This window comes from Galleria mellonella, unplaced genomic scaffold, assembly GCF_026898425.1.
Source record: "Galleria mellonella isolate WM207_F2 unplaced genomic scaffold, CSIRO_AGI_GalMel_v1 utg83, whole genome shotgun sequence".
In the NCBI taxonomy this organism is placed as follows: Eukaryota; Metazoa; Arthropoda; class Insecta; order Lepidoptera; family Pyralidae; genus Galleria; species Galleria mellonella.
Genome location: NW_026442162.1, coordinates 6,196,675 through 6,221,194, shown reverse-complemented (window position 1 = coordinate 6,221,194; position 24,520 = coordinate 6,196,675). Strand labels below are relative to the sequence as shown.

General features: G+C 35.4%; 1 protein-coding gene across 1 annotated transcript; it reads right to left on the bottom strand.

The window, feature by feature from the left end:
- Positions 1-102: 102 nt before the first annotated feature.
- On the bottom strand, positions 103-24,297 carry LOC113510435 (inactive hydroxysteroid dehydrogenase-like protein 1). The gene is made up of 6 exons (XM_052901932.1): positions 23,965-24,297; positions 10,306-10,428; positions 8,349-8,459; positions 3,856-4,076; positions 3,102-3,329; positions 103-2,340 (listed from the first exon to the last, which is right to left on the bottom strand). Exons 1-6 carry the CDS (start codon positions 24,125-24,127, stop codon positions 2,233-2,235), a joined length of 954 nt encoding a protein of 317 aa, XP_052757892.1. The 5' UTR covers positions 24,128-24,297; the 3' UTR covers positions 103-2,232.
- Positions 24,298-24,520: the final 223 nt, after the last annotated feature.

The window sequence follows — 24,520 nt, the reverse complement described above, 5'->3', positions numbered from 1 at the left end:
TCTACAAGTAATATTCTAAACACAATACAATCATAATAAACCATTACACAATGATACATCAAAACAGATTCTGTTGTTTCCACGTGAAATAAAAGTACCAAAAAGAAAATAATAATATTTATTTATATACAAAAATAAAACTTAATAAAACATTAACTATTGAATCCGTTTCCACAATATCTCAACTTGCATATAAAATTCATTAACAAGCATAGAGGTCGCTTTCTAATATTTGGTACGGAACTCAAAAGAAATCTCATTCGGTACCATTAATTGATCTTACAGACTTTATTATTACCTTTCAGACATTGAGCAGACTTAGGTGAGTATGGGACTTCGTTTACATTCAACTAATCAGTAGATTTATTTAAATTAATTCGCTAAATTGTCAGTCAAAATGTATCAAAAGATCGACCCATAAAAGATATGGCCATTTCTAATTTCTGAACGTACCGCACTTGGCACTTTTAAATACTGATTATAATAAAAAAAAAATGACAAATTGAGTCTACGGTCACCACATAGACAATAGTCGACTATCCAAATTTAATTAATATTAATTCAACTACTCCATTTGTTATTGTTTTTTTTTTCTACTAGAATGTATACCACCACCTTCACCGCATTCCTTCCTTCCATTTCCAATACGAGTATTATTTCCTGAAACCGCTACACTCGCTGGTAGTGTATTTATTTATTGTTATTTATTTACCTACTTTATAAGTACATAACTGCCGTGTGGTCCCGGCATAGAATAGGCCACCCTCTCCTTTCCCGCAGCGTCGTAATAGGTGACTAAGGGAGGGCGAAGATAGGCAACAGTTTTTTTTTTTCATTTAAGAGTTTCCTCTTGTCGGTGCAACTAATTCATGCATCTTCTTCCAGCCAGCTCTATCCCAGGCCATATCCTTTATCTCCCTATACGACGTGACACCTAGTGTTCCCTTTATCTGTCCCATGTAGTTATTCCTCGGTCTTCCTCTTCCTCTTTTGCCCTCTATTTTTCCTTCTACTATGCTCTTAAAAAAATCGTCATGTCGTATAAGGTGGCCCAGCATTTTGCCTCTTCTATTCTCTATTATTTTAAGTATTATTTTAAGGCAACAGTATACGTCTTAAAACATCTCCAAAGTCTAATTGAGGTTGCCAATCCGCCTGCCAAGCGTGGCAACTACTGGCAAACCCCCTCAAGGGAGAGGCTTATGTTCAGCAGTGGACAGTTAGAGGCTGATATGATGATAAGTACACAACAAAACATTTAAGGCCACTTCAACCTCATAAATTCGTGCGTAGTCCTTTACAAAAACTTTCAAGTGGGAGTAGTTTTATATGACTCGCAACTAGACATAGGTTACATTGATATTGTAACCTATGCCAATAATCAAAGGCTTTGACCGGGTCCGGCATCGGGGTCTTCTATCGAAATTGCCCTACTATGGACTTCCCGACAACTTTTGCGAATGGGTCGCCAGTTTTTTGTCCGGCAGATGCATAAAAACCGCTGTTGATGGTTGCTGATCCGAAAGCATGGACATTAACGCTGGTGTCCCGCAGGACTCTGTGCTATCCTCGAGGTTGTTCCTACTGCATATTAGTGATATGTTGTCCTGAGGTGACGTGCATTGTTATGCGGATGACAGCAGCTGAGGATGCCCATTATAAAGGTCGTACCGATGTCAGAGAGCAGGATGTTACCAATTAGAGTGTTTTTTTTTATGCTTTTGCCTCAGAACTTGGTCAATTATAAACCGATTTGGTAAATTATTTTTTCTTTGTTTGAAAGGATATACTTTTAATTTGAATTGAAAAGAGATTTCATCTAAATCGGTTTTATCACCATTGTAGTTGGTATTTAATAGGTTCCCCAGATACAGGCTCGACCCATATGGGGACCGTTGTTAATCAATTTTATAATTCACTGTTTGAAATAAAGATTTTTTTTTTGTGGAGCAAAATTTCGTTATATTTACAATCATATTCTTGTTTTGTTATATTTCGGTGCAGCGCACACGCAGACATTTCCTACTACGTTCTAACAATCTTATTCATAAAAACTAAAATATCCTACAGACATCTTTTAACTATTGCACTGTTTTGTCACTTTCTTTCAAATTGGGAAGTTAATGTAGAAGAAAGAGACAAAACAGATCAATAGCTAAAATAAGTTTATTTTATGAGAGATTTGATATTTTTACGAATAAGATAGCCAGTTTATGACTAACATTGTACCTATTAATTCGATTTAACTTGGTTCTGCCTGTACTCTCTCCAGAACCCCTTGTTCATGTGCAGACCGATCTTCGTCCTCATCCACTCCGGAGCCAGTTTTATAAAAAAATACTGGAACACATAAAATCACAGTACATTCAACTTTTCTTTAATTTTTTTTTTACATTTGACAACCCTAAAGACGCGTGTGACACCTTTAGGGTTATCGAACGTCTGAAATATGTATACATATAATAGAAAATATGGGGGTAAGGGATTGTTAGCAATGAAGTTTGACAGCCCCATTGCTAGCAATATGCCCTATCAGGTCAACCTCCACGTGGTTCCCCCTGGAAACCATCGTGAACAATTCTTGTTGAATTCGTCACGATGGGCTAACTGACCTGTTTCATCCTCACCTATCATCCTTCACTGGTGCCCCGCCGGTGTATACCGATAGCGCGGGTGGGGTTACCATTCCATTATCACTGTTATATCAATATTATATAATTACTAGCTGACCCAGCAAACGTTGTTTTGCCATATACATTATTTGGAGAATATTTTTTTTGTAGTCCATTAAAATAAAAATATTGGTTAGGGTCACCTTTATCATTGAATGGTATGAAAAATAGATGTTGGCCGATTCTCAGAGCTACCCAATATGCACACAAAATTTCATGAAAATCGGTAAAGCCGTTTCGAAGGAGTTTGGTAACAAACACCGTGACATGAGAATTTTATATATAAGATATTGAATTTGTCACAATGGACCAATTGACCTGATTTCATCCTCACCTATCATCTCTCACTAGTGCCCCACAAGCGTATACCGATAGCGGAAGCTGGATTACATTCCATTATCATCCCATAAAAAAAAAACCACCACCCACCTGTATACCATGGATCCAGAATCCCGTAGTATTGTGTACTTTGCCGAGAGTCTCGACGGCGTGTCTCGAGAACGTGGCAGCGTCAGGCACGAGTAGGTTGCCCTCCATCAGCCGCTGCGAGAACGAGTTGATCTTCGTGGAGACGAAGAGTGGCGACAGGTGCTGGATGTAGATGCCCTTGGAAGCGTACTCCTCGCGCAGCGCGAGGGTGAAGCTGCGGACGTACGCCTGCAATTATTAATATAGTTTGTTTATATTATTAATATGGCAACCTCAGTTAGGCTTTTATACATGTTTTTAGAGGAATCCTGCTGTCCATCCCTCCACCATAAGCTTCCTTAGTCGCCTCTTACGACACCCACTCGGGAAAGGAATGGGTGGCTTATTCTATGCCGGAACTGTCACGGCCAGTTAGTTTACATTTGTCCTATCGAAAGCATCTGAACTTATAGAAAACAGGGGAAAGGGATTGTTAGTAATGGAGACTGAGAATCCCATCGCTAGCAACGAGACCTAACCAGGACGACCTCCTCGCGGTTCCCCTTGGAAACTATCATGGTTAATTCCTGATGAATTCGTCATGATAGGCTAACTGGCCTGTTTTCATTCTCATCTATCACCCTTCACTGGTGCTCCGCCAGCGTATCCCGTTAGCGCAAGCGGGGTTACCATACCATTTTCACCTATAAAAAAAAAAAACTCACAGAAAACTAGAACTAACTATAAAAATAATATTGAATCAGTCAATGCATACTTTTGTGGCAGCATACACGGTCATCAGCGGTAGCGGCTGCAGCTCAGAGCCGGACGACACGTTGACGACTGCGCCGCGCCCCCTGCTGACCATCCCGGGCAACACCATCCTGGACATTGCGGTCACGGCGCCCACGTTCACATTGATCACGTCCCACATTTTAGAGGACGGCAGCTCACATAATCGCATAGGATAATCATAATTCATACCGACATTGTTCACTGTAATGAGGCAAAAAAATCGACAATTGATATTAAGCCTTCTTTGCATGATTTTTTTTTATTGGTGAAATAAATCAAGGTGATATGATTCATGTACAAAATTAAAGGAAAAATGGTTAAAAAAATAAATTTGACAGCTATTTTTTTTTATACAACTTAGAATGGCAACAAGCTGACGGTCCACCTGATGGAAAGTGGCAACCGTCGCCTATAGACATGAGCAGTACCATGGACATGACAGAGTATACTGTTTCACCCATGATACCCCCCACGCGTTGCCATTCCTGAGGACTCAGGTGTTATTCCTCTGTACCCAGTAAATTCACGCCATATGCCCACCCTGCAAAACGAAACACAGCCATGCAAACACAGCTGCTTCACGGTTGAAACACGAATGGGACAGAGGTGCCCAAGCAATCAACTTTTGTACAAATCATCCTCTGGTATGTTTTTTTTTCTGCAATGGACATTAAAAAGGTATCCAGACACGATCAACTTAAAGTGAACTTGTTCTTTTATATAATTTTTGGGCATTCAATGTTGTGATGGAAATTTCCACCAGTATGAAAAGAAGGGTTAAGAATGCTACCAGCATTAAGTCCACCTTTTGTACCATATTTTCTTTTGTCAATAAAGTTGTATAAAATAAATAAACAAGATGATAAATGCTACAAAATTACACCTATTGCCTGCTTCTCAAGCTAGGACACCGTGTTTCGAGGAACCAGGTAGCGAACATCTGATTGCATAACCCAGAACACCAATACTCAAACTAAAACAGCAAATTTCATTTTTTAATTTTGCCCAACCGGAAATTTTTATTTTTCATAATCTAAGAAAAAAAAGTTACAACACATCTTGTACTCCTTAGAATTGTCGATGCAATTCGATTTTTGAATTTTTTTTACTTTTTCTACATAATAGGTGCACACCATGCGCTGTGTAGAGTCGTTGATACAGATTGTTCGTTTTTCCGAGAATTTTAATTCGACATCATCATTTCAGCCATTATCCGTCCACTGTTGGACATAAGCCTCCCCCATGCTTCTGAGCCACCTGCATCCAGTGACTCCCTGCAATGCATTTCAGGTCGTCACTCCATCTAGTGGGGGGTCGTCCTACACTGCGTTTGCCCGTACTAGGTCGCCATTCAAGAACCTTACTTCCCCTTCGATTGTCGGTTCTTTGAACAATGTGACCAGCCCGTTGCCACTTAAGCCTGCTTATCCTTTGAGAATTTTAAATTTACTTTTTTGTAATTTTTGTTTCTAAATAAAAACAAATTTTGTGAGAGGTTGTGTTAGTCTTATTGGATGATAATTGAATGGTAATCCCACCATGGTAATGGTATCGGTATACTTCATAATAATGGTACCGGTATACACCGGAGGAACACCAGTGAAGGATAATAGGTAAGGATGAAGCAGGTCAGTAAGCCCATCTTGACGAATTCAACACGAATTGTTCACGATGGTTTCCAGGGGAACCACGTGGAGGTCGACCTGATAGGATATATTGTTAGCAATGGGCCTGTCAAACTCCATTGCTAACAATCCCTTTCCGGGGGGGAAAGGGATTATTAGTAATGGAGACTTAGAATCCCATTGCTAGCAATATACCCAACCAGGTCGACCTCCTCGCGGTTCCCCCTGGAAACTATCATGGTTAATTCCTGATGAATTCATCATGATGGGCTAACTGGCCTGTTTTCATTCTCATCTATCACCCTCCACTGGTGCTCCGCCAGCGTATCCCGTTAGCGCAGGCGGGGTTACCATACCATTTTCACCCATCAAAAAAAAAAAAAAAAAAACAATCCCTTTCCCCCCAAAGGTTGTGTTAGTTAACACATCGTATTTGGTTTTATTTCAACATATATTTCATCACAGGTCGTTGTCACAAAATTAAAATTAAAATACGATTCGGATGGAAATTGTCAGGCATTTTTAACAAGTGTCTCAATATTTGCTCAGTCCTCAAACCATCTTACAGACGACCAGTACGAAAATAAAAACAAATACTAATGTGACAGCAAACAGTGTAGTGGATCTTACAGACGCGCAAAGTAAGCAATTGCGACATATATCGTTAGCGACCGTTCGACACGATTCGTTCGAGTAAATAAACAGTCTACCAAAATTGTTAACAGTTACAATAATCACACTTCGAAGTATGTCTTGATAGGATTTCAAAGAATTTCTGCGCGACACGACTATGAACTATTCAATCCAATTTATTCACCAGAGGGAGACTTTGTACAAAAGTCGTTTGCTTGGGTACCTCTGTCCCGTTCGTGTTTCAACCGTGAAACAGTTGTGTTTGCATGGCTGCGTTTCGGTTTGAAGAGTGGCGTATGGCGTGAATTTACTGGGTACAGAGGAATAACACCTGAGTCCTCAGGAATGGCAACGCATGGGAGGTATACTCTGTTATGTCCATGGTACTGCTCTTGTCCATAGGCGACGGCTACCACTTTCCATCAGGTGGGCCGTCAGCTTGTTTGCCATTGTAAGTTGTATAAAACTAAAACTCGTAACAATATTGGCTTTTCGGTTTGAAGAATCATTAAATTATAGGGTACGGACACCATAGTCCTCATTAAAAAAAAACTATCACCCATGAGAGTTTTTTTAATGGGTGGTAATGTAACCCCGCCTACGTTAACGATATACACTGGTGAGGCACCAGTAAGGAATGATAGGTTAGAATAAATAACAGGTCCGTTAGCCCATTGTGATGAACACACCTGGAATATAGCACGATGATCACTAGAGGGGGACCACGTGGAAATCGATCTGACAAGATATATTGCTAGCAATGAGACTGGCAGTTCGCGTTACTATTGCCTTCCCCCCTACACGTGACAGTTACCATAGACATTACAAAGTATTCTGTGACATCCGCGCTACTCTGTTCATGTCTATGGGCAACAGTTAGTGTTTTTTTTATCAGATGGGCCGTCAGCTTGTATAACATTTACTGTTTTATAAAAAAAAAAGAAAAAAATTCTATAAGAAGCTTGTAGCTTCGCTTTAACTAAGCAGGCCACTTCGGTCGGAGAGGTCGATTTAGAAATGTTATGTCTCGCGGTCGATGTAAAAACTTGGATTGAATTACTCCTACATAATATTTGTATTGAGATATTTAGAAAAGTTCATGAACCTATTGACTAATCGATTAGCAAGCACATATTTATACACATCAGCTGTGCCCGTGACTTTGTTCGTGTACCTGGAATGTAATGTAGCCTGTCTTTATTTTTTTTTTATACAACTTAGAATGGCAAACAAGTTGTCGGCCCACCTGATGGAAAGTGGTAACCGTCGCCTATAGACATGAGCAGTAGCATGGACATAACAGAGTATACTGTTTCGCCTATTATACTCCCCATGCGTTGCCATTCCTGAGGACTCAGGTGTTATTCCTCTGTACCCTGTAATATTGATAAAATAATTATTCTTATACTCGTACTCTGTCTAGAACTTTGGCTATACCTCTATCAATACTTAACAAATTCTATACATAATACTAAAATCACAAAAATAAAAAGCACTAAAATGTAAACAAAAACAAATAGATTGATTATCATGTCATGTCATGATTGAGTATCATTAGTGTTGACGTTCAGTAGAGCCTGGAGGTCTGTAGTACAGGTTTCGACCTAGTTCAGACACCAGACTCTCACAAGGATAATAATTTTAAGTTAAAATACTAAATAGTCATACAATGTAAAATATTCCTTGTGAGTAGTAAATAAAGATTATTTATTATTATTATTTTTATTTATTATTTAATCATCTATAATAAAATAGAAAATACAAAAATGATATTATGGTAAGCCAACCAGTGAATAAAGAAAAGTGCCAAAGTCTCTAAGTTGACTCGGATCAGAAAATAACTATGTACACGTGGGAGATTCCTGCGTCCTCAACTGTCTGTTGGCAAGGCAGTATTTTCAACTTGAGTATTACTGATGTATGTTACAATTAGATATTGTATATACATATTAATGTGTATATATTTATGATTTGTTATTTATGTAAATATTTATTTTACTTTCCGTTTAGCACTACTACTGCTCACTCAATACTTCCTATGCCACTGTGTTATGTTGACTGGGAGAAATCTCTTTTAAAGATAAGTTCGCCTTTGCTAACTTGTGTTATTAATTTGTTGTTATTACTGTATGTTTTAATGCAATAAGGAATATCTGTATATATGTACCTTATAATGTATATATAATAACATTTATAAAGCATACACCAGGCTTACCTAATATTCCTATAGGTATATCCTTCAGCTCCTGCTCTATCTTCGGGTATACTTCAGCACCCAGGCTGAAGTCAGCGATTATTATTTTTGTCTTCACCTTGTGCTCCCTCTCTGGATATATATATATATATATATATATATATATATATATATATATATATATATATATATATATATATATATATATATATATATATATATATATATATATATATATTATATATATATATATATATATATATATATTTTTTTTTTTTTCGAAAATTCTATCTACCCGTGCGAAGCTGTTTGCCATTGCACCCAAGTTGTTTGCCAATCTAAATAAAAAAACAAAGTTCAGAAATTAACTCCGCAACTAATAAGAAATCTACGTCCAACAATGAACAATCAAAATTTGAAATTATAGAAAATAATAAGGCAGGCCCTCCCATCATAGATTCTCAATACAATAGAAAAAAAAATAGTCATAAATTAGTAAAACTCTAGTAGTTTATACCTACATAATTTTTAATCTATACATATCAAAAGTTGTTGTTGCCCCGCCAGTGTAAACCGAGAACGCGGGCGTGGTTACCATGCCATTTAGGTACACCCATCAAAAACAATATGTTATGAACATGCGTGTTTTGCTAAAACAATAGCATGCAAAATTTAGGTACAATAATTTAATATTGTGTAACATAATGGGAATTTTATGAATATGCATTCGCGGAAAAAAACGCGCGAAATTTATTCTTAGTTTCTTCACAAACTTGTAAACATTATTTTTTTTTAGTACGTTTGTTCCGTTGTGGAACAGGCTAAGGTCGGAGACCATGCTGCCTAGTCTTCAATATGATAATTTGTCTGGAATGTAAACATTATTTTTGGGTTGTCAAAAATTATTTTTCTAGGAAGTATTTTTTTTTATTAGAAATACTTTTTATTATATTACGTATTAACACTCGAACCGCGGTCCGGTATTTTAAATTCATTACTTAATATCTCCGAAATTTGTTTCCGCAGTTCTAAGTATACAAACCACGAAGTGATAATTATATTTTTTTTTTTTTATTGTAATTTTTTCGCATAACGCAGTAAAAAGTGGCAAATGAAAAGTCACAAAAATTTAGCTATAGCAATAAATTTCAGAGATATTAAATAATGAATATAAAACACCGGTCACAATGATCGGTCCACGGTTCGTGTGTTAATGTAGTAATAAAATTTTAATAATTGTACTGTTTTACATTAAAATATACGTGTGTAACCGAGCATGGAGTCCGGTTCTTTTCCCCTTTTGTATTTGCAATACTTGTTACTAAAATACTTTTTTTTATACAACTTAGAATGGCAAACAAGCTGACGGCCCACCTGATGCAAAGTGGTAACCGTCGCCTATAGACAATAACAGACAACGACATAACAGAGTATACTGTTTCGCCCATGATACCCCCCATGCGTTGCCACTTCTAAGGACTCAGGTGTTATTCCTCTGTACCCAGTAAATTCACGCCATATCCCACCCTTCAAACCTTCAGACTATTTAAATTTTGCTTCTCCTACCGACCTCTATAATCAGATACTTTTGATATCTCTAGAATCAGATATTTTTAGCTATATTAACTACAATTTTTCATCAATGAAAGTGTTTTATTATTATAGAAAGAAGGTTTTTTTTCAGGCAAAAAAGCTTGTAACACTGTGGCCTTTCCATGATATTCTGTGCTCGCAATGAAGTTAAGTGTAACTTAATGATTATAAAAAAAAATGGCTCTAAATTTGTCGCCCCCTATATTCTATCGCTTCAGGCTCCAGTCTACACAGCCTGCTGTTAAATTCGCCACTGTCCCCATACCAAAAAGTATACATTTTAAAAATAAAATATGCTCACGTCTGCAATCCCTGATAGGATAGTCAGAAGTCATTTTTGGCTGTTCCCACATTTTTATCACATATCCAAGTTGAATATATTTACCAATTTGGTCAGCGACCGCCCTCAGTTTGTCAGGGTTCCGACTGATGAGTATCACGTTGCAGCCCCGCCGCGCCAGCTCCAAAGCGTACTGTTTACCGATGCCGTCCGAACTGCCCGTTACGGCTGCAAGTAAATAATTTTGCTGATTAAATAATGCGTATGAGCCTTCTAAAAATGGCTGCGCAGGATCCAGAAGACTATGTTATGTATATCTTAAACCACGAGATATCGTAAAGTTAATACCTAGGGCCTATAAAATGATAGTATAAGGCAATGGAAGTATAAAAGATCACAATGGCAAAAATTAAAATGTACTATATATATATATATATATATATATATATATATATATATATATATATATATATATATATATATATATATATATATATATATATATATATATATATATATATATATATTATGGGTGAAAATGGTATGGTAACCCCGCCTGCGCTAACGGGATACGCTGGCGGAGCACCAGTGAAGGGTGATAGATGATGAATGAAAACAGGTCAGTTAGCCCATCATGATGAATTCATCAGGAATTAACCGTGACAATTTCCAGGGAGAACCGCGAGGAGATCGACCTGGTTGGGTATATTGCTAGCAATGGGATTCTCAGTCTCCATTACTAACCATCCCTTTCCCCCCTAGTACCTTATATTCATAAATGGAACAGCGATATAATTTTACCACCGCCGTAAATTAATTTTATTGTTATGGCAACACAAGCTGCGCAGCACCAGGCGCAGTGCAAAATGAGACAAAATTACACTGTTAACTGAGGTTAACAGTGTACAATGTCGTTGAACTAAGCACCATAACTAATGACAATAATTTAAATAGTGGTGTACCTAGTCGCGGTTTTGGCAGTTGAAAATAGGATCAAGGATGATGCTGGCTTTAAAGATAGACCCATACACCAGCACCACCCTTCACTTCGAAATGATCTCCCTAATTATACCTTCCACCACAATGCGCAATTTTACTCTCGGTACAGATAATGTTGCTACCTTGCCAAACATTGATATTTATATAAAAAAAAACAAGATTACTTTGTACTCTTATTTTTTTTTTAAGCTTATAAAATTTTTAAGGCAGCATGGTCTCCGACCTTAGCCTCTTCCACAACGGAACAAACGTACTTAAAAAAATTAAAAAAAAAATTTAAAGTATAAAAATAGAATGGAAATCTCGAATTCACTATCGATGTACACTGGAGGGCACCAGTGACGGATGATAGGCAAAGATAAAGCAGATCAGTTGGTCAGTCGTGAATTAATCAAAAATTAACCAGGATGATTTCTAGGGAAGTTTATGTGATGTTTTAAGAGGGACGCGACTGTCTACACAAGTGATTTACTCATATGTTGGTCGTTCCATAGATGCAGCACCAAAGTGCTAATCGCTTTTACGTAATACAAAACATGTTAAAAATTAAGACTGACAGCAATTATCCAGCAATGTTTATTTATTTATTTTACTTTATGGCTATCGCTAATCTTTTGCAATACATCATGGTAAAGGTAAATATGGTCTTACACATATATGTTTATTTATTTTGTACTACACAACATTATAACATTAAAGGAACCTCAAGGTCATACCTTATTGTATGTTATATGTTGGTACATTTTATTATATACATCATATCGTCACCTCTATGGCAAATTTACGAATCTAGAGTTTTTTCAAATTTGACATTTCTTTAAAAATCTACATTTTACATCATACTACTTATTGTGGCTTTTATTTTATTTTCAAATTTCTATCTCTAACGGTTCTGTACAGCCCTAAGGTTCAGCCATTGAAACGTGATTATGTAACTAATATCCAAATATTATATATATATATATTTGTTGGAAACACTAAATTTAATATTATAATATGGCAACTCTAAAATTGCCCTCACTCTCTTCCGTTACAAGTGTCCAATGTGCAAGTACGTGTATAGATATAATTAAAATAAATATATTATAAAATTAAAAGGCGATTTTATAATATAGAAATACAAATTCCAACAACATACACGCAGTCAAACTTTATGATCTTTTGCAAATCCTCAAATATCAATTTTTTTGATGTTTTCTACTAAAAATATTACCTAATGGTAATAAATATTTTTGTTTCACACATTCACATCACAGTCCTCACTTTACAGATGTGTGAAATTTCACATATACGTAATGTATGTATGTGATATACGGAGCGGATACTTTGTATCTACTCTGTTCCGTAATGTGAAATTCTATACATATATGTAAAATTACAAAAAAATATTAGTTTATCCATAGTACCCACTGGACGGACTGACCTTTTATAATTTAATTATTTATTTAAAGGAAAACCAAGGCTATGCTAGTGTAAATAGATATAGTCCAAGATTACAAACTGAGCCACTAATAGGTTTCAACAAATAGTAACAAGACAGATAGAAGCATTACATATGAAGCTACAAAAACAGGAATGAACAAAAAATAAATAAAAGAAACATAAAAAAAAATACAAAGTAAAAATTATATGTAAATACTTGACTAAAATGTGGCCTCATTAATACAATACATATTCAAACAGTCTATGAATAAAAAAAATTGCTTGCTCATTATAATTAGTTCCAGATTTAATTACCTAGACTGATCAACAATTTCTAGTGAACAGAACTAATAGTATTTTTTTTTAAAGTATAGGTACACTGAAATGTGGTGCTGGAGAAGGATGGAGAAAATTAGCTGGAGGGATCGAATTAGCAATGAGGAGGTCCTGCTTAGGGTTAAGGAAAAAAAACAATTTTTTAGAAATATTTAGGACAGAAGGGGAAAAATGTTAGAACACTTGATACGACACGACGAACTTATGAACATTATAATAGAAGGTAAGATAGAAGGAAGAGGGAGACCCAGACATAGTTGCATCAGGCAGATCAAGGAAGGAGTTGGTGTCGTGTCGTATCAAAAGGTGAAGAGACTCGCTGAAAATCGTAGTGAGTGGCAAGAGCTCCACCAACAAGAGCGCAGCTTTTAAATGGATAGATAGATAGATAGAAAGGTACTATTTGAAATAAAGAATATATATATAATGGTAGTAAGAATCAGCCAGGATAAAATCTAGCCCATAGGGCTTTTAATAACTGACTTTACAAAGAGGGTGCTTTCCAATTCGGTTATACTCTTTTATGTTTATTACCTCATTACTCTGCCAGTTCTAAAGCGATTTGGAAAATACTTTTTTATCTGAAAGGATATACTTACAGATTAGTCCCAGAGAAATTCTATCAAAATCGGTACATTAGTTTAGTTTTTAAAATAAAAATAAGTGTTTCTGTTAGAATTGAAGTCGGTTTTTTTATAGAATTTACATTTTTTTAGTCAAGTCAACTGATTCAAGAATGTGCTGGTCAACATAAACGTACCCGATCTACTGCCTCAGTTAGTCGAATGATTCGCTAGCTCATCCAATCTCTGTTGAATTTATTACAACCACAACTAGTACATCTTGGACAAATAGTACTAACAATAAATAATTCAAATCCAGTTTCTCCAAACTAAGATAATGTAACGATTTGTTTTGATCATAAATTCAAGGCCAGTCTTAGTTTGGGCACAGGTAATATAATACTACACGTCTGGGAGATGTAAAGAGCGTGTGAAATCCGGGTGATGTAAACTTTATTTCAACCTTCTGTTGTTAAAAAAAGATAAACAAATTTCTTTATGTTTTTTTTTTTATATAACTTAGAATAGCAAACAAGCTGACGGCCCACCTGATGGAAAGTGGTAACCGTAACATAGGCGAATGTATATGAGCAGTACCATGGACATAACAGAGTATACTGTTTCGCCCATGATACCCCTCATTCCTGAGGACTCAGGTGTTATTCCTTCATGTTCATAATGAAAAGCAAATTCTAGGAACACAACCTACTTCTAGAAGTTGTCAAGTTTCTTGTGAATGAATGAATGAATTTTATTGCTCAAAATGTGGTACAATAAGGTGATACGGTAATATTACAATGGTTTCACACATTTTGTCATTACTGACGTGAAACAGTCATTACAAAAGTTATGACAAAATGTGTAATAATGTAATATGGAGCGAAGTGTATGGAGAAGGATAACGCTTTTGTCTAAACCCTAATCATATCAGCAAAGATTTTCATAAATTTCTTGACACGAAGCAAATTTTATATGTTATATGCTTTTTCCCCCAAAATCGTCAAAAAAATTTTTGAGAGAGCGGTGCCATGCATTGATAATTCCTGAACCTAGAGCAGAATATGTTTAAGGCGATTAAAAATAGACTGACTTCCAACGATATCATTCTCGCTTGTGGCGTCCACTCACGAGGATGATTTTTTCGACATGATGGTACTTCTTTGTGCTGATTTCAATTATTTACTATGCTCTTACATAATACAACATTAACATGTCTGCAATAGCTTTTTTCTATGGCTTATGCAACGATGTGCCATAGAGAACGAGGCTTTTGTGTACCTAACTATCGTCTTGATTGCCGTTGTCTATGTAGGTCGAGAGACCGCGTCCTTTTGAACTTTTACCGCCGTGCATAGCTAGATTTGCATCATCATACCTATGTAGGTATAACTTCTCTGTACTATGAGAAACGAGACTTCGAAATCACTATGAATACCGTAATAAATAATAGGTCCCGCCATATGTCACCATAGGTCACCTCCTTCCAGGTCCTTTCCCGTGGATGTCCTAAGAGGCGAATGAAGGAACTTAATGATCGAAGAATGGATAGCGTCCCTTTTAAAACATCAGCAAAGCCTAACTACGGTTGCCAACTCGCCTGCCAAGCATGGCGACTATTGGCAAAACCTCCCCAATAAGGAGACGCCTATGTTCAGCAGTGGACAGTTAATAGTGGTAATGATATAGAGCCACACAGTCATCCCAATTATCTGGTCATCAAGCCACAATATCCTGTGTAATGAGAAGCCAGGCAGCGAACAGGCAATGAAAATATGTTAAATTCCATAATGAACATCGTAAACCCAAAATTGCGGGCCCTAATTAATTCAGAAAAGCTTCCTAAATCCGCCCAACTAGAAATCAACCCCAAGACTTCGTTTACATAGAGAGAAATAGAATAAACATTTCACACAAAAACTGTCTGGATCAACAAGACAATAAACAAATCTATTTAGAATTCTTCAACCATGTTTAAAAAGGACGAGCGTCGAGTGTATCCAAATAAGTACACTAGAACAGTACCTATTCATCAGACGTCAATGATTATATCTTACTATTAGCATAAATATTAATTGGATTCGATTTATTTGGACCCAGGTACAAAACAGTTTAAACATTCCCAAACATGTCTTGATATTATCGGTGTTTCTTAATGGGTGATAATGGAATGGTAACCCCACCCGCGCTGTCGGTATACACCGGCGGGACACCAGTGAAGGATGATAGGTGAAGATGAAGCAGGTCAGTTAGCCCATCGTTACGAATTCAACAAGAATTGTTCTCGATGGATTCCAGGGGAAACCACGTGGAGGTCGACCTAATAGGGCATATTGCTAACAATGAGGCTGATAAACTCCATTGCTAACAATCCCTTTCACCCCTATTATCGGTGTTTAAAACTATAAATTACATAATTAAAGATCGTGAACAAAAAAACAGAATTCAAATATGTCAGAACCAGTTATTTTGATTTAAAAACCAAACTTCTAAACCGATTTTGATAAATGTTCTATAGGAGCAAATTGTAAGTAAAATATATCCTTTCAGATAATAAAATAATTTTCCAAATCAGTTCAGAACTGACGGAGTTATGAGGTAACAAACATAAAAAAATACAACCGAAATGAGAACCTCAAAGTTGTCGAAGTCGGTTGATTTTTTTTTATACAACTTAGAATGGCAAACAAGTTGACGGCCCACCTGATGGAAAGTGGTAATCGTCGCCTATACACATGAGCAGTACCATGGACATAACAGAGTATACTATTTCACCCATGATACCCCCCATACGTTGCCATTCCTAAGGACTCAGGTGTTATTCCTCTGTACCCAGTAAATTCACGCCATATCCCACCCTTCAAACCGAAACACAGCAATGCAAACACAACTGCTTCACGGTTGAAACACGAGTGGGACAGAGGTACCCAAGCAATCGACTTTTGTACAAAGTCTCCCTCTGTATTATATCTGGCTGATTATAAATTATTGAGTTATTGTTACTTTACACGAATAAAATAATATAAAAAAAGAACAATAAAAACAAAACAAGCTCTTTAACCTTTAAGCTTCATCGTCGCACTCTAAGCACGACACAATGTCATAGTTTTTGTCAAGACAAATCAAACGAACCCAAACACAACGGACTTATTATGCGCAGTTTACAAGTTGCCTATAGCCATTTTCAGTCCTCATCATCAGATTAGCACGATGATGTCATAATATTATATTATATATAATACTAAACATACATACAAAATTTCGGCTCATTTAGACGCCTGTAAATAGTTAAAAATATAAAAGATGGCGGTTTAAAAGAGCCTGTAAACAAGTTTATTTAAATATTAATTATTTCCTTTCTATTGTAAATTTTAAACACAAAGACTTACATACTGAAGCAAATTAAATAGAATTTTGTAAAAATTAATTACGTCAAATTTATAGGAACTATATATATTTATTTTGTCATTTATTTGCATAAATGTTATAAAAATAGTACAGTTTTAAATTTATTCGTGTCCGACATGTTTCTGTTTGACATCATTATGCAAATTGTTCTTAACATTTATTGTAAACTTTTTATTCACAATAAAACAAAAAGTCAAAGTTTAATTTAAGTATAATATCTATATTAAATTTTCATATTCAAATTTGTAATTCTCTAACCGAATAATAATATATTAAAAAAATTGACATTTCAATACAGCTAATAGGAAATTTCAGACAAATTATCATATTAAAGACTAGGCAGCATGGTCTCCGACCTTAGCCTGTTCCACAACGGAACAAACGTACTAAAAAAAAACAACTAATAGGTGTATTCAAATGTCATTTTTTTTATAATATACTTACTGACGACTGGCCAATGCAAACTCTTTAGATTTTATTATATACTTTTTTATACAGATTTAATTTTAGAATGTTTTCATTTAAACAGTTTTAATTTTTTTTATTAATGTTCCAAAGTCGTAAAGTTTGCAGAGTGAAAGAGTAAGAGATAAACAAGCGAAAAAGTAAAACTGACTGACTGGTTCATATATCAATGCACATGCGGAACCGCTGAATTTAAAATCTTGTAAATTTTCATACAAGGTCTTTACAAAGTGAGTTGAAAGTTTGTGTGGAAGTTGCACACGGGAAATGTTATATAATAAAAATACGGGTAAAAACTAGTTAATTTATATTTTACAATTTGGGTGCAATGTTGATACTAAATACCGCTGCCGACCCATTACAAACCTCTAAAATTATCATTGTTTCTCTACTATATTACACATGTATTATACATATAAACCTTCCTCTTGAATCACTCTATCTATTAAAAAAAAACGCATTAAAATCCGTTGCGTAGTTTTAAAGATTTAGGAACAGACAGCGGGAAACGACTTTGTTTTATACTTAGTAGTGATTTTTATAAACACTTTATTAAAATATTCTACCAGTAAAAAGAAAATTACGTATTAGTAGTCGTTTCAGGTGTTATACGATTCAGCCATTTCTGTTTTTATTGCTAAATAAACATTTTATCTGCGCTCCAAGGTAGAAATTGTAACGTGAGAAAAAATTACCACTTAAAACTGCTTAGTCCATTTAAATAATAATACGCTACTGTCGAGGCCGGAAATATACTTAGATAGAGTAATTTATGGTCTAGTAATATTGGAAGAACGACGTGAAGAAAATCTACTTCCCAAGCACAGATATATTATAAAAAAAGTTCTAGATTCACTATGTACTATAAAGTATACACTTTTAAAATTCCAGACAATTTATCATATTGAAGACTAGGCAGCATGGTCTCCGACCTTAGCCTGTTCCACAACAGAACAAACGTACTAAAAAAAAAATAAATACACTATGACTATAAAGTTACACTCCCGAATTAAATTTCAAGAGTGTCCCGAATTCTATTTAAAATAAAACCTTAAGTAGTTATTGTAGGACAAAACTGACAAGACATCAGATGGTAGATACGTCAAATGCGATATTTTTTTCAAATGTCAAACTTTTTCTTCTTTGAAACTTTTATCCAATCACAAACTTGTATCCATTTTCACTGCGTTTTGCCATGTCTCACAAAGCGTACAAACAAAAAATACGCAAACAGAATTTTTTACAAAAACTGTTGGTAGGTATACCTATTAAAAGAACATTAAAAAGTTATTAAATAATAATTAAATAATTTTATAACGTTCTTCTTTAATACTGTAACTGTAATAAACAAGTAAATAACAAAATTGATTTTTTGTTTTTTTTAAAGCGCATCTTCCATTAAGGGTCATTTTTAAAACATTATTCCCAGATTACAGTCATAGTAAAACTATGAAAAAAATTTAATTAGATCACTAGATATATACAAGCATATACAAAATAATAGCTGATACACATAACTTTTTGTTGAGAATTTAGTTTTTTTTTTTTTTTACATTTAATCAATTTACAAGCAAATGGAAGAAGAAATAATAAATTATGGTTTGCATTAGGACCGGAAGTGGCTTACCTAGCTGACCACTTATAAGGGCGATTCGCCATAACCACAGATACCTATCTTGACAGTTGACAGCTAAGTGTAGTGCAGGGACGAATTACATCCTTCAGGGCCTCTAGTAAATTAGTAGGCTCTTATATATAATTATTGGTACATTTAATTCGTTATCATTTAATGAAATTATTATTTTTATTCCTAGTACAATATCACCTGTGACAAATCACAACAATGTGATTTTTGCTTACAATGTTTTAATATCGCAGTCGCTACCATTTGCTAATAAAAGCAAAATATGAATTGTTTTTTATATAATAAAAGCAAATGAATAGACACTTTAACGCAGTGTGGTAAATCCGAATGCAGAACGAATCCTATTATTTGTGATTTTATTTAAAGTGATATGTAGCATTCTTTGTGAAGCGACTTTAGCTAGCGTGACGTATGGTTTGGTGTAACATATGAAATTTTAACCGTGACATGTCAAACCATCCATGCCTACAAAGCAAATGAAATCGTCATAGTCGTAGAATACTGACGGATCTATATATGTAATATTTCGTCAGATCCGTCGGTATTCTACGACTATGACGAAATAATTATATTTAATCCGGACCTCGATCCCGAATCATATACAGTGGGTTTGCAGTTTGAGCTCGAAACCTTGAAAATTATAGCAATTAAATAGTTAACCAATTAAATAGTTTTGATTTAAAAATCAAACTTTTGAACCAATTTATTATATATTTTGCAGTCAAAACTCTTAACCAGTCAAAAGTTCTAACAAAATCAGTCAAAAGTACTTTTAACTGAACAGGTTTTTTTTTATGAATGATAATGAAATTTAACTCAAAATTATTGCTATCGGTATACACAAGACTGGGCACCAGTGAAGGATGATTTTTGAGGATGAAAAGGCATGGTCAATTAGTAATCGAATAACGATGACGAATTCAACGATAAATTAGTACGATGGTTTCCAAGGGGAACCGCGTAGATGGATGACCTGATAAGGTATATTAGAGTCAGGTAGCGATGGTGACGTAACTAGATTACTAACAATCCCTTCCAGGGGACTGAACAGGTTGGTCAAATAGGGTTTTAACTGAAAATTATTGGTTATTATTACTTTTGACTGCAAATTTGCGGTTAGGTTAGTTTAGATACTTTTAACTGTTATTTTCGTCAAAAGTTTTATTGAGTAAAGCATACGGTCAAAAGTACTTTTGAATGATTCTGCTAATCAGTAGTACTTTGGACTGGTTAAGAGTTTTGACTACAACATATATTTTAGAAACCATACCAGACAAATTTTTATCAAACAGTGCTGCTACGTACTATCAGCTGTGACGTGAGGCTAAACTGTGATTTTAATAATGATAAAAATTATCAATTAACGGTGAAATAATTCTTAGACAAAATATATATTATATTTAAGTATATTGAAACATAGATACCTTGTTACCTTAATATATATACGTCAATTATTTGTCAAAAAAAATTTTTCATTACTAGATATCTAAATAAATGTTTCTAATGGAATAAATTTAAATAGTTAAAGATAAAAAAATTCCTTAAGATCACTGCCAGCTGGTAGGGTGCCTAGGAGACTTCCACGCTGAATAGCAATGGAAATGCGTTGACCAAAGTATACGCCAGCCTTCTGGAATTCCTAGACACATTCGATGGGATACATTTGAATTTGGAATGCGGAATCGTATGCACTCGTACAAATATATTTTGATTCGCAACGGTTTTTGCTGTGCGAATACAACCGGCAGTTCTGATCATTGTAAAAAAGCCCCGAGGTCGAAACTCAAACACGTACATACTAAATTTCAAATTCATTTCCTTGCCTATATCTCATTGTTGGAGTCGGTATGTATAAAACGCCTCTAGTACTCAGTGATGCAACGCGAAGTGAATGTAAATGGGATTCAAATAGGTGCATATATTATTAAAAATGGCCGTATGGTCCCGGCATAGAATGGACCACCTCTTCCTTTCCCGTGGCTGTTGCTTGACTAGATATACAGCTAACAATGGGACTGATAGTCCGCTTTACTAACAATCCCATACCCCCTTACACTATAGATTACCATAAGGAACGGTCCTGAACCACCCGCATCCATTGACTCCCTGCAATGGATTTTTTTTATGGTTGAAAATGGAATGGTAACCCCGCCTGCGCTAACGGGATACGCTGGCGGAGCACCAGTGAAGGGTGATAGATGAGAATGAAAACAGGCCAGTTAGCCCATCATGATGAATTCATCAAGAATTTACAATAATAATTTCCAGGGGGACCGCGTGGAAGGCGACCTAAGAGGGTATATTGCTAGCAATGGGGCTATTAGACTCTATTACTAACATTCCCTTCCCCCCCCCCCCTGCAATGGATTTGAGATTACTCCGTCGGTCTAGGTCGGTCACTTTGGTAAGTCGGTAAATGCATCGTTTAAAGACACGATTAGTGTTATGTGTCACTCTTAGTATTGGGACAGAATTAGTGTGATGTGGGACAATGAGTGGGTAGAAAAAAAAAGTTCGACCTCGGAAGCGGAAGCTCATCAATCTACTCTTCAAATGGTAATAGAGTAATGTTGTCTATTTTTTTTTTTGATGGGTGAAAATGGTATGGTAACCCCGCCTGCGCTAACGGGATACGCTGGCGGAGCACCAGTGAAGGGTGATAGATGAGAATGAAAACAGGCCAGTTAGCCCTTCATGATGAATTCATCACGAATTAACCATGATAGTTTCTAAGGAGAACCGCGAGAAGGTCGACTTGGTTGGGTATATTGCTAGCAATGGGATTCTCAGTCTCCATTACTAACAATCCCTTTCCCCCCTACCTCTGTCCTATTCGTGTTTCAACCATGAAGCAGTTGTGTTTGCATGGCTGTGTTTCGGTTTGAAGGGTGGGATATGGCAGTGAATTTACTGGGTACAGAGGAATAACACCTGAGTCCTCAGGAATGGCAACGCATGGGAGGTGTCGTGGGCGAAACAGTATACTCTGTTATGTCCATGGTACTGCTCATGTCTATAGACGACGGTTACCACTTTCCATCAGGTGAACCGTCAGGTTGTTTGCCATTATAAGTTGTAAAAAAAAAATAACAATATTTCTCGAGATATTGGTCCTTTGTGTGCACGTGGCTTTTCTAAATGTCTTAACCTAGCTAACGCTTATGACCTTTTTTTTTTAGTAAGTTTGTTCCGTTATGGAACAGGCTAAGGTCTGAGACCATGCTGCCTAATCTGCGGTATGATAATTTGTCTGAAATTTTAACGCTTTTGACAGTTCTCCTGTCATCGCATACTTTTTTTTTAATTTATGGAATTGTCATAGATATATTCAACAGGAATTATCATAGTTTACCCAAATGATTGCGTTAATTCCCGTCCCTTATCTTTCTATACTTATAATAAATCTGTAGAGAGGTCAATTCTGTACATGAAATATATTTCCAAAATAACTATCAGGCGGTGATTAGTGATACTGATACTGATGTCAAAAATGCATCAAAATAAAATTTTTGTCTGTCCGTCTGTCTGTCTGTATGTTCGTTATAGAAACAAAAACTACTCGACGGATTTTAATGAAACTTGATACAATTATTCTTCACACTCCTGGGCAGGTTATAGTATACTTTTCATCACGCTACGATCAATAGGAGCAGAGCAGTGAAGGGAAATGTGTCTGTTACATCAAAACCACTGAACTGTGAGGAAGGACATAGGCTACTTATTTTACGAAAAACGACGGAAACGCGGACGATGTCACAGGCAACAGCTAGTAAACCATATAATCTAAACATAAAGCGCGCCATTGCTAGCAATATACCTTATCAGATCGACCTCTACGTGGTTCCCCCTGGAAACCATCGTGCTGAATTCTTAATGTATTCATCACGGTGGGCTGACTGACTTGCCTTTTCATACTCACCTATTATCCCTCACTGGTGCCCCGCCAGCGTATACCGTTAGCGCAGCCGGAGTTACCATACCATTATCATCCATTGAAAAAAAAAACATCTAAAAGATAATAATACAAAAATATCAACTGATAATCTACGTTCCACGCATATTACTATATCTTTTTTGATGTATTGGTTTTGATCAACACATAAATGTGGATAGTAGGTATAAAACTAAAGTATAACGTTTCCAACCTGTATAATTAACAAGCAAACTAACATGAAGTGACAATTTAATCTACTAATATAATATATAAAATTGCTTAGATCGATACTTCCTGTTATTTTCAAGGTTGACTTATACATGTTCTATGTATTTAGTTACTTCATAAATATTTCTAATTAAATTTTGTGTTAATAATAAATCAACATCTTCATAGTGAAAAAAAAATAAGTGATACTTATTAGTTGAAAAAAAAAACTAGGTAGTCTATATAAAAACAAAAACATTGGCACGAAAAATCAAGGCCAATTTGCCGGTCGCGGCGGCGACCGGTAGTAAAATTAATTTATGATAATGACCTAAATATATTTTGATATTTATTAGATAAAAATAAACTAGGTATCTAAGACACATAATGCTTTTGTAAATCAAAATTTTTGTGAACAAATTTTTTTTTTTTTAGATAGCAATGTAATGGTCATTTAACTATACAGCCATATGTTATTTTTTTATTGAAAATTTTAAAAACAAAAGTGTTTACATTCGTGTACTGAATTTGTAACAATACAACACTAATAATCTGATTTATTTATATTGAATTGTACGACCGTGACATCAAACATATACGGACACGTATGAAATATATTGTACTGCATACCTAACAATATTGATAACGCGACATTTTCGTTAATATAGATAAAAAAGATTGTTAATTATACCTACGAAGTAATTTATGTGATCTTAATAGCTTTGGACCTAAATTTCTATGATGTGTTATTGATAAATAAACACCCAACATTTCACCAATCGACTCACCTGCCCAAACACCAAACTTTTTTGTCAACGGCTGCACTTCCGAAGGTAAGAAGTAGGGCATTAAATAAGATGTTATCTCCTCCAATGGACTCCATAGGGAATCTATGACTATCCGGCAAAGTGCTACTGCACCAATCGATGATAAAAAAATTACCATATACATAGTTCCTTTTTCTTAATTTAAAAAGTAATTTTTACTTTTTTTTAATATGATACACAAAATGGAATTATTTGAAGTTTTGAAATTAGAACACTTTTATCTTTTATAAATGATAATAAACAGAAACGTGGTCACGGCATTACCGAGCCGCGTATACTGAGTAACTGACTATGCTTGCTTGAATGAGTGCCTGTTTCAAACAAGCCAAACACGTACTGTCCATTGACCCATAAAATATTCCTATGTCATTCAAACATTGATATCTTCATACGTTTTACAATTATGATGAAAAATAAATACTTTTACTACTAAATGTAATAAAATAATTATCTGATAATTATGGATTATTCCAAAAAAAAAACTAACTGACCTCTCCGACTTAGGTATGACTTGACA